Source organism: Miniopterus natalensis, chromosome 1 (genome assembly GCF_054644295.1).
Source record: "Miniopterus natalensis isolate mMinNat1 chromosome 1, mMinNat1.hap1, whole genome shotgun sequence".
Lineage (NCBI taxonomy): Eukaryota > Metazoa > Chordata > Mammalia > Chiroptera > Miniopteridae > Miniopterus > Miniopterus natalensis.
In genome coordinates, this window is record NC_142081.1 from 159692221 (window position 1) to 159706981 (window position 14761).

Consider the following 14761-nt stretch of genomic DNA (forward strand, 5'->3'; position numbering starts at 1 on the left):
TAACAAAGCAACTGGCTGGATTGCTCGTCCTCAGTCCTTGCAGTGGGGCCCGTGGTGGGTGCAGAAGCCTCTGTCTTGGGTCCTGGTGGTCTGGCCCCTCGCTCAAGGTTGGCCCATTTCAGCTGCAAATCAGCCTCTACACACCTTTAAATAATGGTTCTTTTTGTACCAGAAAGGGGAAGTTGTAGCAGCCAAAGGAGAGAGAGGAAAATGAAACAACCAAACCAATAAAACAGGGCTTAAGATTGTCGCTCAATGCGCTTCAGGTACTTGTAATTAATTCTACTGGATAAGCACTTATAAATAAAGAGCAGTTATCCCTCCTCCCAGGCCACGTTCCTCTGTTAGGAGTCGTCATACAGAGGGTTGTTGTAGTTTCCCCAGGAGCCGTAGTCGTGATCATCCAGGAGCCTTCCGTAGGAGGAGTGCCTGGTGGGAAGGAGAAGACGGTCGTGGTTATTTGGAGAAGTTGCCCGTCTGACGACAGCTAATGCCCTGCAGCCTGAGTGGGGAGGCTCACAAGGCCCACGGGAGGGAAGCTGTGATTCTTCACTAGGACATCCCCTTGGCAACAGACCTACCAACCTGTCGAGGTCAGCAGGGTCCTGCTCTCTCCTTGACCTGCAGTGCTGGAGAAAGAGGCCCATTTCCATGGCTATTTAAAAAGAAGTTCTGGGCAAACGGGAAGGTTGCATTCCTGGCATTCTGACTTAGGTCCTGAACTTAAATTTCCCTGAAATAAGTATGTTCCCACCCCTCCTGACATTTATATAGCGTTTTACAGTCTACAAAATGCATCTATGTTTTGCTTTCACTTGATCTTCAGAATAAGCCATGGGGCAGATATTGCTTATCCTTATTTCTCCAATGAGGAAAATGGGGCTCAGAGATGTTAACTGACATGCCAGTCACCCAACTGAGCCACGCGTCAACACCCTGCCTCCTGGATCTAAGTCCAGTGCTCTGAGCTCGGCTTCCCAGAGTCTGATTAACACCTTAGTTCAGTGGCAGTATGGGTTTAATGGGTTTTGGTGGTCATTCTGGGAACCTGTCCCACAATTCATATTACTTCTATGAGAAACAGACCTCAGACAAAGTCATAACAAAGGTTTGCAAAGCCCAACAGAATCTGGCCCTTGTTACTTTTCCGAGCACATCAGCTACTATTCCAGTTCTTGCTCCCTCTGCTCCAACATGCTGGCCTCATTCTTTCTTCTCCCTTATGCCTGGATATACTCTTGCCTCAGGGCCTTTGCACTTACTAGTTCCCTCAGCTTGGAACAGTTGTCCTCCAGATCTCCACATGGCTTATTCCTTCATCTTCTTCAAGTCTTTGTACAAAAGTCACCTTCTCAGTGACGCCTTCATTAACAACTCCAATTAAACTTGTATCTCCCACCCCACCCCAGCAGAGCCCCCAAACACTCCCTGCTTTATTTTCCTCATAGTTCTCATTACCTTCTAACATACTATATAATTTACTTACCTATTTTGTTATTGCCTCTTTCCCCTAACGAGACTATAAGTATGGATTATTTGGCTGTTTTCTTTGTTTTTAGCTCTATCTCCAGAAGAATATATATCTGGCACATAGTAAGCCCTCAATAAATTCTGGTGGAAGAAACAGTGATTGGGGAAAAAATACATCCTGACAGACCAATCTGTTCACAAATTGGGAGCTTCCTAGAAAGGATTATGGTCATTTTAAGACTAAAACTAGTGACAGGAGTGGGAAAACATCACAAAATGAACATGTGGTGCCTCTGAGGTTCATGCTAGCATGTGAATTATTACACCTTGCCACTGGAAATCAGCTATGCTATATATAGAACAGATAAACATGCCCAGTCTTAGCTAGATATAAAAATTAAACAAAATAAAGATATAATCTGAGAGGTACAGAAAGCATTTGCTATATTTATATTTGTTGCTAAAATAATTGCTGTTACTCTCTGAAGCCTATTTCCATCTGTCAGGTATTTGAAAAAGACATGATCTGTTGCAAAGAGCCAGACCTTTGATGTGCTGGTTTCTCTAAAGGTCCACATTCATTTCTGGGGGTGCAAGGAGGAAATAGATCACAAACAGCACATCACCTATCTTCTGATTGACCAAATGGAGAGGCCAGTTTTGGTAGATGAGGTCACCAGCTATCCATCGCCAACATTCCCCCCACATTTCAAACCTCCAGTTCCACTCAAATCTTTTAACAGGATGGTTGAGAAATGGGAGCTGTAGAATGGACAAGTGAAAACCTGGGGATTATACGACTGGAGCTGAGCCTAAATTTCAGCGTGACTTAGCGTTGCAAGCCTGGCCAACATCTACCTAATAAACATGTTCCTTTATTGATAGAGCATTCCAGTCTCACCTTTGCATGGTAAATTAACTTCTCACACCATTTTTATTTGCATCATATAATTTTATTCCCTTTAGATGTCAGTAGGGCCAAAAGAGGTATGTTCTTGAATGTGATTTTAACCCCCTGTTTCTTCATCTATAAAAAGGAGAAACTTAAAAACAATTGTGTTAGAGTTGTTGGGACGATTACCTGAGGTGATGCACATAAAAGGCCTGGCACATAGCAAATACACAAAAAGTGTTGGCCAATATTGCTTTTTAATTTTTATTATAATGAAACTTACACAAACCCATGGCAAATCTGTAAAAAGTAATAAAAGACATCGAGTGAAAAGTGAGCTTCCCTCCCACCAGAAACTCCTGAAACTATGCCCCAGGCAGTTATAAAACCAGCTTCTTATATTACTGTTATTTGAATTTTTAAAAATTATTATCATGCTGGAGTGAAGTTAGAGGATTAAAAGTCTTTTGGTCATCAGGTTTTACTGATAATGGTTATTTTAGGTAAGACTACTTGATCAGAGCTGTGCCTGAATCTGCTGTATTGGAAGAGATATTTACCACACACACAATACAGTAACAGATGGGTCTTTCATTTTTCTTAGCCTTCTCATTGTATTGAACAATGTGTTGAGCAAAATACTGATAAATGAGGGTAGCAAAGGAAGAGATTATAGATAAACCATATTTGGGAATGTGCTGAACCCGGAAGGCTTGCTTAATATATTAATGAGCCTAAAAAAGAAGAATTGGTTGTGCTGGGATTCAAGCCAGGCTTGTTTAAATCCTACCATATATAGAATTAGACAAACGTGTGTGTGTGTGTGTGTGTGCGCGCCCACTTATGTGATAAGTGAAGAATAATTGATGATCATTCTAAATGATCCATCTAGGTCAAAACTTCTTAAATCATGGCCTGTTTTAGATGGAAATGGGGGAGGTTTTCAGACTGGCATTTGTGAAGTCTAGAGGTGAAAATACTTCCATTCCCAAATTTAGGAAGGTGGGGCTCAGGGTAACTAAATGACTTTGTCCATGTGATTTAATGGTAGAGCTGGCACTAAAACCTAGGTCTCCCTGTTCTATAACACAACACTGCCTCCTCTAATTTCAATCTGAATAGCAATCTGTACAAATGACATCATCGCCAGGTCAAAGAGTTTTGTTTACTCAATCTCTCAGTGAAGACTGGCACTCACCCAGCATAGCTGTTTCTACTGGCTGTGCCTTGGCTCTCCTTAAATGATAGACCTCTTGGGGGCAGACTGTGTCTTGTGTTTCTTCTTATTTTCTGAACATCCAATATGCTGCTCTTGATGGTTCTTTTATAAATATTTGATGATAACTGGGTACATTCAGTAGCATATAAATAGTATATATGGAGTTTGCTTGGTCAATGACCACAGGGAGTAGTATGGCCTGTGGCAATTTATCGTGCAATATAACTGTGGCAAAGTGAAAACATCTTATTAAAGAACAAAGCGTCGCCAAGCCAGGCATGGCTCAGTGGTTGAGCATCAACCTAGGACCCAGGAGATGGTGGTTCGATTCCCAGTCAGGGCACATGCCCGGGTTGCAGGCCTGACCCCCAGTCAGGGGCGTGCAGGGGGCAGCCGGTCAATGACGACTCTCTCATCATTGATGGTTCTCTCTCTCTCTCCCTCTCCCTTCCTCTCTCTGAAATTAACAAAGATATAGTTTAAAGACAACAACCAAGAGTCAAAGCCACCATTTTGACCTTAAAAATAGGAAGAGGAAAGAGAATTACAGCTAAATTTCACCCACGGATGACGCGGCTTTAGAAGACTGGGTGCAGGGCTCACAGTCCCTGCTAACCGATGGCACAGGGCTCGCTGTCACTGTTATTCTACTGTACTGTGCGGATTAGTCAGCTAAGAGCAGAACCGAGGGGACAAGACAGGGAGTGATTTATGTTAAGTCCTTGCCTCATTGCTTCCTTCTCAAGTGGCCTTGCTCTAATAGGGAGCAGGCTCCCCCCCCCAGTCGGCGAGTCCTTGTTTATGAAAACTGGTACATGTGGTGGTGACCCTGTGGTTTGGGGCCTTCTCCACAACCACAAAATGGTACCTATTTTAAGGTAGTTGTAGCATCAGTCCTTAATGGACCTCCATTGTCTTTGAAAATGAATGAGGTTTCGCTTTCCTTGTGTTGAAACAAACACATTTTAGAAACACCTTCCCCCTTATAAGGGTCAAGCCCAGATCCCCATCAGGGCTCCAACTTTATTACCTGTCCTTGCCTCTCTAGTCAGGGAGTCTTGCCATTCACTCATTAGTGCTTGTTATGTGCTGAGAAGGAGGGATATGAAAATGAAGGAGACATGGCTCAGTGCTGTGAAAACACAGCTGAACTTGCATCTCATCCGTCATTAGTAATTAAGCCTTAGACTCTCATCATCTATTAGCAAAGCCAGATTGGCGCAGCTGACACTGTCTCCATTTTTTGTTTCCACTGGTGCTTTGCTTTCTCTTATGGTCGTTTCCCTGCCTGGCTCCTTTCATTGACCTATTCATTGAAAACCTACTATCTATTTGGCTCTATACTGGAGCCTGGGGGATACTTCAGTGAATTAAAAGACCCAAATCCCTGTCCTAAGGGAGGATACTTTTAGTAGGGGCAGACACAATAAATAAGACATGAAAACTAATATGGCAGATGGTAATATATGCAATGGAGGAAAATAAAGCAGGGAAGGGAAGTGAGGAATTCCAAATGAGAGGTGGGGATTCTCATTTTGAACATGGTGATCAGGGAAAGTCTCACTAAGATGACATTTGAGCAGACACATAGAAGAGATGCGGATGAGCCACATGGATGTCTAAAACATACCCTACAGACAGAGAGAACAGCAAGTGCAAAGGCTCTGGGGCAGGAGCAGACAACACATCTGTGAACCAGCTACTGAACTATAATTAAAAAAGAAACTTCTTATATTGGAATGGTTTTAGATTTATAGAAAAACTGCAAAGATAATTCCCACATGCTCTTCACCCAGCTTCCCTTGATGTTAACATCTTACATTACCATGGCACATTTGTCAAAGCTAAGAATTGTGAGCTACAATTTTGAAGTCAAGAAAACTGTGACCATTAGGAGTGATTTTACTTGCCCACAGTTAATATCACAATTCAGGAATTCTATCACTTTTGTCTTCTCATTACCAAATCCCAACGATGGAAACATTTCTAAATATCATTTTCATAGCGCTCTTTACATAGTCTGGGTTTCTTTTAAAATGCAGTTACTTTTAAACTAATCTTTAAATAACCACATTTACTTTGAAGGGACAGATACAATTTGTTTTTTTAATTTTAAAAATTATCTGCCAGGTATCATGCTGGCAGACACTCATTACCAAAAGGCCTGCACACTGGAACACCTGTCTGTCTGTAAACAAGCTCAGGGTCACGAGGCAGCTAGTGCGAGTGTGTGGCTTAACCGGTTCCCGTGGCTTCCCCTGCTCTGAACCTCCTTTCTCCCGATTTGAAGGAAACAAACACCGCTTCCCCTAAACTTTCCTACCCAGAGTCATTCAGTCAGGCACAATGTTTATAAGGCAGCTATTATATGCCAGGTGCTACCAGGGGCTTGATATCCTTCTGGTAGAGGAGACGAGCGAAGAAGGGATTCCAGCAAAGGAGGCAGGTGCCGCAAGGGTCCCTCCGTGGGGAGGGTGGGTCCCTTTTGAGCCAGACAACCTGAAGTCAGCCAGATACAAAGAGGTGGGTGAAATAATACCTCCAGCAGAGGGCTCGGCATGCTCTAAGTAACCGGCATGGAGCAGCAGGGCGGCCTGTCTGGGAAACGCTAGAGCGAAGCGTGTGTTTGGAGTGTTAGGAGACGAGACGAGACGAGGGGACAGCAGCTGACAGTGTGGTTGGCAGACCAGCAGCCTGGCACCACCTGTGAGCTGGTGAGAGATGCCGGTGACGGGCCCCACCCAACCTCCTGAAGTAGACCCTGTGGGGCTCAGACCCAGGAAACTGTTTTTTTTTTTTTTAAATAAACTCCCATTAATTCCTATGCACATTGAAGGTTGAAGTAGAGAATCAAGTCACCTAGGCCTTCCGAATGGCGGAGCTGATCTGAAAAAGGCAACCTGTAGATCACAAACTGTAGGAAACCTTAGCCTTTATGATTGGCTGGGCCTACTCTTCAAACCTAACAACAACCAGAAAGAGACCAGTTATATAAAATATAACCACCGAAGACCGAAAGCAAAACAGGGGCCTTCTAACAAGATGCCTCCAGAGCCAGGCCCTGTGGAGCCTATAAATCAACATCACATTTATTTCCGTGAGGGAACAGCCGTCCTGCCTGTCTGGGCTACCAGCACGCCTAATTATAGCAGCGTCCACGTTGCTGGCGATAGCAGACACGGCCTCCTCGCAGGGGATTATCTCCTGGCTGACCGGGTTTGAGCCAATTTAAACTAAACAAAACCGACTTACTTCATTCTTCAATCATCACTAATTAAAGACACCCTTCTGCAAGAGGCAGGCAGGGCCTCTGCTCTCCTTTAGAGCTGCAGACAAGTCCTGGAATAAAGACTGCTCAGAGATAGTTTCATTTAGGAGCATACGGCCCGGATGCAACTTCACAGGCATTTCGAAGAAGCACAGTTGAAACTCCAACATGGAACATGAGAAAACGGAGCTGCTCTGCCATCTTTCTCCTCCTGGCACCCCCTCTCCTTTGGGCCCCTGATGCCTACTGAATGGGACTGGGGGCGGTTACCATTTTACTAAGCGCCCGAGTAAGCATTGTTTTAACAACAACAGTAGTTAGTCCTTCCAGCGCCCTCATGTCATAACCAGCACGCAGTTTATCTGCATCATAATTTAATCCTCCAGTCCTGAGTTAGGTTTGTACAGTGCCATTTTAAAAGGAAGAAACTGCGCAGAGTGGTCAGTAGCCTTGCCTCCGGTGCGCGTTCCTAACCCCACGCTACCTGGCCTCTCCGGGGGCTCTCCATTCCTACTTCCTCTTCTAAGCAAGCTCGAAAGGTAGGCACTCTTCGCTCTATTTTTGCAGATGAAATATTAAAGATCAGGGAGATTGCAGTTTGCCTCAATGGTAAGCAGAACCTGATCACGAAGCCCACGTTCCTCCCTCCATACCACGCTGCTGCTGGCTAAAACGGGGGTCGACAGAGAGTAGAGAAGAGCCCTGAAAGGTTCGGAGCAGTTCATTTCTGGAAGCTGCATCCGAAAGTGGCCTAGGTATCAGAGATATGTGGCTCTCCAGCAGGGAGCACTGCCACAAAACTAGGGGTCACGGTCCACAAAGAATAGGGGTGTGAAAACGGATGGCTAATGACTTTATTGATGCCTCAGAGGGAAGCGGAACTTGGGAGAAAGGTGGAACTACTAAGACACTGCTAGCAGAGCTTGCACGGCAAGCCCTTTTCTGGCTGTGAGGCTGCTCTCTCAAGCGGACTCTTCTTTTGCATTTGTAGGGACATAACCCGTGTTTCAGGCCAGAAGCTAATGGTTCCCTCATGGGTTGTGATTTCAGTCACTTGCTACTCTAGCCAAGTGAGCTAAATGACCACAGACAGCAGATCTCTTGCCATGTTATTGTTCTCAGAAATCTGGGACGATAGAAATAAAATAAATTTCCAGCCAAGGCAAAACCCAGCCTTAGGTACACACACACACACACACACACACACACACACACACACACACACACACACACACACACACACACGTCAACTGAGCCAAATGTATTTTTGATGAATGATTAGTAGGGCTTTCCAAGAATCTGGCAAAACAACACTTGAAGGGGTTTTAGCACAGTCTTAAGATTCATGATAGTTATTAACCTCCTTATGTTATTTTGCCCAAATAATTAACACAGCAACAGAATGGGGTTTTCCTTAGGGGGTTTCTAGACAGATTTCTGAGCACGTTATCTGTCCTTTAGTTGGAAGTGCCGAAGATGAACGGCAACCTTCTACCACTGGGGGCCTTCCTCCATTTTAGAGGGAGGACCTATAAGGGGGAGAGAAACCATGACTAATTCAGCTCACTCACCACATCTATCTAGTGTTGAGAATGCCTTGAGAAAAATATACTTTAAATTTTTAAAATGAAATGTTATACAATTTTAATCAGCACTCATTAGGGCCGATTTAATGGCCTGCTAAGAAAATTTTCCAAACACAGTAAGTTCTGAGATGGCAGGACTGTGTCTCATCACTGATGTGATCACCCTGCTCCCATGCTCAGAAGGGTGCCTGGCACATGGCTAATACTCAGAACTGTCATCAAGCAACTGTGCTATTGTTGGGGTTTCTTCCAGCTGACCACTTTCATGATGATGGTGACGATGATGGCAGGGTTATGTACTCGGGAAGCAGTATCCAATAATCCTCCCAGCAGTGCTAGCAAGGAGTTAAAATTATGGCCCTTATTTTACAAGGGAGAGAAGTGAGAGTGAGTGAAGTTCTGTAATGTGCTCGGGTCACACTAGAACCTGCTCCAAAATGGTAGAGCTGGGATTCAAATCGAGGTCTAGCGCTGTGGAGTCTGAGTTCTTAATCACTGTTCTAGACTGCCTGTCTAGTAGGTGGGAGGTTTGAGATGGTTAACTTGAATTCTTGCCTGAAGTCAAGAAGAGTCCTTAGGTTATTTCAACATTATTTTTGGCAAGTGTGTGGCAAGAAGAAGAATTTCTATTTCAAGCCACACTCCAGTGGAGGTTGTATTCTTGGGGACATAGCCCTTCACACACTCACCAGTGGTGGTTCCAGAATGACTCTAAATTAATCCGTAAGTCCCTTTTGTTGAGCGCCCCCGATAAAAAGAGAAACTTTGTTATAAAGTGGGAATGAGGTTCTTAGGCTAGTTCATAACAGCCAATTTAACTGATAATTAAAAGACAGCATATCTGCAGTAATAAACTGGCAATTAAACCAGATGAAAAAGAGTGCCATTCGGTAAGATATAATTCATAAAATTAAGTTTGCTGCTCAAGAAAATATAGACTTAATGAAGAGAAAGATTTTCTCTTAAAAAATATGAAGGAGATTTAAGGATGCTTTTATAAAAGGCTTTTAAACACAGGTAGTTCTGGCCCTTTAATTCCAATTTCTCTTCCAAACCTGGCTTTCCTGTTCTTTGTACCTTAGCTGCAGGTGATATTACGGGGCACTCTTATACTTGACACAGTCACTAGACTGAGTTGGTCCCCATTAGAACAAAAGGTGGAGGGAGATAAAAGGGAAGGAGGAAGGGGGAGCACCCTCATGGGCACTGGTGTGGGCAGGGTGTGTGCATAGGGACGATAAATTAAATACGCTGAGCTCCACACGAGCAACCAGCACAGGAGGGAAAAACAGGCCGTGCACACGCCCTTGAGGAAGAAGCAGGGCTGAGACGAGAAGTCCGTGGGCCTGTAGTGCCCGAGTGACTGCCCTCTCCTGTTCAGTGGTTCACCGATTGAGTTTATCGAGCGTCTTCTTTGTGCCCAGCACTTGCTCGCAGATAAAGTCTGGGTCCTCAAGGAGCTTCCATTTTTTGTCAGGAAAAGAGACGACAAACAAAGAAATATATAAAAAGCAAATGAAGTTACAGACAGTGATAACAGCCAGAATAAAAATCAGAGAATTAATAACAGGAACCAAACTGGAAGGGAAGTCTCCCGGAGGATGTGCCGTGAAAGCCACACAGGAGGAAGAGTTAGAAGAAGAGGGTTTTAGGGGAAGAGACCAAGAAGGGCCAGGGGCCTGGAAAGAACAAGAACCTGGCATGTGGTAAGCTTTGGACAGACAGCCAGAGTGACTGCAGCTCAGAGGTCAAAAAGGAGAGACGGAGTGAGAAGAGATAGGAAGCTGGGTCCAGGAATGAGCTCGGGGGCCAACCTGAGGGCTTAGGATTCAATTCCAAGTACCCAGAGAAGCCCCTGGGGGCTTTTAGCGGGGAAGGGACAGGTCAGAGGAGCTTCTGTAAAGATGGCTGTGTTCACCATGGAAGCACATGTCTTTCTGTCCCTTTTCATGGGCACTGCGCAGACTGGCAAATAAGACCGGCACTTGCCATTTGGCATTTTACAGCTGGGAGGACAGTCAGTGTGAGTGATGTGGTTTTGAGACTTTGGGATTTCACAGAGCAACAGACAACAGAAGTGGGGGCTGACAGAGTCTTGCAACTTTCTATTTGGCTAAAAAGAGTAACGATTCAGCTACCATCTGTGATCACCTTCATTTCATAACAGAAGACATTTTAAAACCAAAAACATAAGGACATAATCTCAGGGGGGAAAAACGATTTTACAGAAAATGCTACACTTTTCTTATATTTTCAGCATTTTGCCTTCCTTAGGACCAGTGAAAACTTCCTTACAGACCGGGTACACATCCACACGTCAGTGTGCAGACTTCATCTTTAGGAACCATTGAGCCCACCCGTGTCCCATTTTCAGATGAGACAACTCGAGGGTCAGGAGCCACGCGGCTCCTCCCGCTCAGGGCCGCGGGGTGAGTTCAGGGCAGAGAGGCGAAGCCCCCTCCCGACTCCAGGCTCATTCTCGGTCCATTACAGCACCGCGCTGCGCGTTTCAGCCAATTTCTTCGGCTCTGCCAGGGCCCAGACACTACCATCTCCCTGTCCACTGTGGAGCCCCCTGGCCATTTCACTTCCCTGCCAGTACCCCTGAGAGCCAAGGTGCTTCTTAGAAGCAGGCACAACAACTCCGGCCCGCAGCCCAGCAGCGAGGAGCCCTCTCACCTGATCTTCAGATACGCTGCGACTCCGAACACCAGCAGCACCGTGGCGATGACGGTCACCGTGATGGCGGCGATGCTGCCTGGGGGGAGGAAGGCACAGGCAAGGCGGTGAGGAGGGGGTTCACTTCACATCCTCCCACGGAGAAGTCAGAGCTAGAACAAACCCGGGCTGGGGTCTTCATCCTATTACCAAAACGCGTTTCGTGCTAGGTAAGGTTTTGGTAAATGGTCAGTATTGATGGAGACCTTTGGCTGACCTGGAGACCAGAGTACAGTCCACAGAATATTTGATTTTCATTTTAAGAATGACACCCATAGCCCTGGCTGGTGTGGCTCAGTTGGTTGGGTGTCGTCCCTGCAACAAAAAGTTGCCCGTAGAATGACAGCAATCTGTTGCTGCTGCTGTTGCTCTGTTTACAGGGGTAGGAGATTCAAAATCTCCTGGAATCCTGTTTTCTCCTCTTATAAGCTCTGCCTCCTCTTTCTATCATTTGCAAAATATTGGGAGCCTTAGGATGTTTTATTGAAGGGTTACTACAAAGTAATGGGGTTGTTTTCTAAATAAACCAGAATCGCAGAGCTGTATTAGGTAGTGTCCACTTCAAAAGGGTCATCTTGGTAGGAGAGGCACTATCTGAATGATGCCATCAAATCAGAGCATTTAAAAAAAATTCCTCTTTGGGATGTGTATCCAGCTTTCATCCTTGAAAGCTGAATTTGATTTTGGGGAGAATAAAGTCAAGTTTGGTATCAAAACAAGGTCAAGTCTGGTAGGTAACAGTATTTTTTGTTGGTAGAATTAACCCGGTGCAATCACAAAGTAACATGAATGTTTTATTGTGTAGTTTGAAATCTGTTTCCAAAGGCAACTATTAATGAACAGTTAAAAAAACACACACCAACCCTTTGAGCCTGTAGCCTTGGAAGAGTAACCATACTGCTTCCAAAGATTACTATTTTGAAGCACAACACTCTTTTTGTGTGAGCTTTGGACTAATAATGTATATGTTTCAGTTTTATTTCACCTTAGAAATGCCAAGAATCAATTGCACTCTTGTCCCCTATAGTTAAATTGACTTTTTGGCACTAACATTGGTGTTAGGGACCCCACTTACTCTTTCAGGACACTGGGAAATTATTTACTGTTTCAACAAATGAATAGGACTCTGAGACACATTGGAAAGAGCATCAGAGATCTGGAGTCTGAATATGGGAATTCAAGTGTGGTTCCAGCATCATTCGCCATGTGACCATGGGCTATTTAACCCTGTCTACTGGTATAACACTCACCTGCAGTGACAGAGAAAGAAGAGCTGCCCTGCTCTCGCCCACAATTTTCAGAGGATTAAATGAGATGCCATGTGCACCCAGCTAAAGTTCTCTCCAAATATACCTGGCTGGACTGCTGTCCATCCATCTCTCAAGGACTAGGCCCCAAAGGTGATGGGTCTGCCCCACATTTTTGGAGATTTATTTTGTCATTTCTCCTTTTATTTCCCTCACCTTTTGTATATTGTTCTTATTAGCCCATCCCCCAAAGGAATTAGAGTAGAGCTGAGAAGCAAATCAGTCTACTCATTAACTCTTTAGTAACTCCCCAAAAGCTTTGGGTGAAAGAAGGCTACGTCAGACATCCATGCGCCCCGCTGGAGGTTCATTGCTAAACTAGAGACTGAGGCCAGAGCTTGGTGTGTCTGCCCAGATTGACTGTATTGCACCATTTCAGAACTTCCACACTTCTGGATGCTCACAGGCCTATCTCCTTGCTCCCGGAACCCTTTACAGCATGATTAGCATAATATCAGTACGTTTCTCTTCCCTTTTTTATTATTGTGAAGATAGAATTATGACACCAAATGCTCAAATGTGCAGATTCAGATCAAACAGAGAAAGTTCGAGGTCTGATCCCCTTGTGAAAAGCTCCCACTCCTACTTTGAAAGGCTGCACTTAGCTTCTCGGCCTCCAAACTGTGCTGAAATTAGAACAATTCCAAGTTCACGGAAGCCTGTTGACAGCTCTTTTAAGAGCTCGTGAGAGGAGGTATTACTGCAAAGTAAGGTGCTGGGAGTATTTCAGGTTTCAAAAAGATACAGTGATTACAATTAGGGGCAATCTTAAAAACTGACCTTTTAATTTAATTCCCTCCTTTTTTTTTTTTTTTTTTTTAAAAAAGGGATATAGTTGATTTTTCTATAACTCTTCTTTCTTGCCACAGGGATAGTTTCATATAGGAAATTGTAGGTTTGACCTTTCTCAAAGTTTCCTCCCTAACTCTGAGCAGTTGGATCTCCTCCAATTCTATGATTTACTGAGTTTATTTATATATCACCTGTTTCTAAAGATAAATCAGGCACTTCCCCAACTCAAGTGCTGTTCTTTGTTTTAAAAAAGCAGCAAGTGATAGAGTGACCAGCTCTCCATGTAACGCCAGCCTTCAAATAGGGTTCTTTCAGGCCACCTTTTCTCGTTCATAGTTAGCCCGTGTGACCAGAGCTGGAATTAGCAGGCACTTTTCCACGTGATGGGTCCTGAGGGCAGCTGAGCAAAGGGACACTTCTAAGGGCTGGTACTGCCCAACCTGAGGCCAAAACATACCAGGTAAAATAGATTATACTTTGGACCATCTTATTAACTATTCTGCCACCCACCAGCTCTCCTCAGAGGGTGCCAGCCTTGGTAGCAAGGGTCCCTGGAACTAGGTCTTTATCAGGCCCCTCCCTAGGATGTCTTGTGTCCTGAGCTCCCTGTCACCTCTCCAGCAGCTGCTGCTTTCAGAAGCGGCGGAGAGCCTCACCCTGGGAAGTTCCACACCGCAGGGCAACACAGTGTGAACATCTGAGGGGGTGGCTGAGCCAACATTAGCACCACTTTAACCGGTAACAGAAAAGGCTTAATTTCCTCCTTGTGAAAACAAATGTCATTTCCTGCCTCGCTGTTTAAACTAAACTGGAATTCCCCGTCTCCTCCGTTTTCTTTTTTCTAAGTGGGGCAGGGAAAGAACATGAGGAAGGTGTAGCTGGGCAGCGGCAGCTTCGCCCTGGGAAGGAAGCTGTGGACACTCGGCGGGCGGTGCGCCGGGACGGGCGGGACGGCGGCTGGAGTTGCAGCTCTTCCTCGTTGGGATCTAAGTTACGGACAAGGTGTGACTCATGCTGAAAAGCCAGGGAGCCAGGAGAATTAAGGGAGAACTGGAGTGAACTTATCTGTAGATTTCATAAGCCAAGCTACAGGAAGGTTCCACTGTGCTAGCACACTGCGCCACGCCAACATGCTCTGCCTGACCAGGGGGCTGTTGAAGATCCATGAGCAAGAGCCTTCTTGAATTTTGGGCCTTTCTGAAGGCTGGGGTTTTGCAGGGTGTCATTTTACCACTTTCATAACGACCCAGAACAAAAAACCCAGAAGAGACTGAAGAATAACCTATTCTACACTTGCAGGTGGTTACTTTGGGCCGACACTGTGCTGAGAACTTTACGGCTATCATCTCATTTCATTCTCTTTGTGAGCTGAGTACAGTTGTTCCCATTTTGTGGACGAGAAAGTGAAGGCTCAGAGAGATTAAAGACTTGATTCAGGTTTTATAATCTGGTAAATGATTAAGCTAACCTTTTTTTTAAATCCTCACCTGAGGATATTTTTTTCCTTTG

General features: G+C 44.9%; 1 protein-coding gene across 1 annotated transcript in view; it reads right to left on the reverse strand.

The window, feature by feature from the left end:
- Window positions 1-239: 239 nt before the first annotated feature.
- PARM1 (prostate androgen-regulated mucin-like protein 1) overlaps window positions 240-14761 on the reverse strand; it is a 93843-nt gene continuing 79321 nt past the window's right edge. The window contains exons 3-4 of the mRNA XM_087827037.1: window positions 11115-11193; window positions 240-429 (exon numbers count right to left, since the gene is read on the reverse strand). Coding sequence (XP_087683163.1) covers window positions 345-429; window positions 11115-11193 — 164 coding nt within the window. The 3' untranslated portion in view covers window positions 240-344. The remainder of the gene's footprint in view (window positions 430-11114; window positions 11194-14761) is intronic.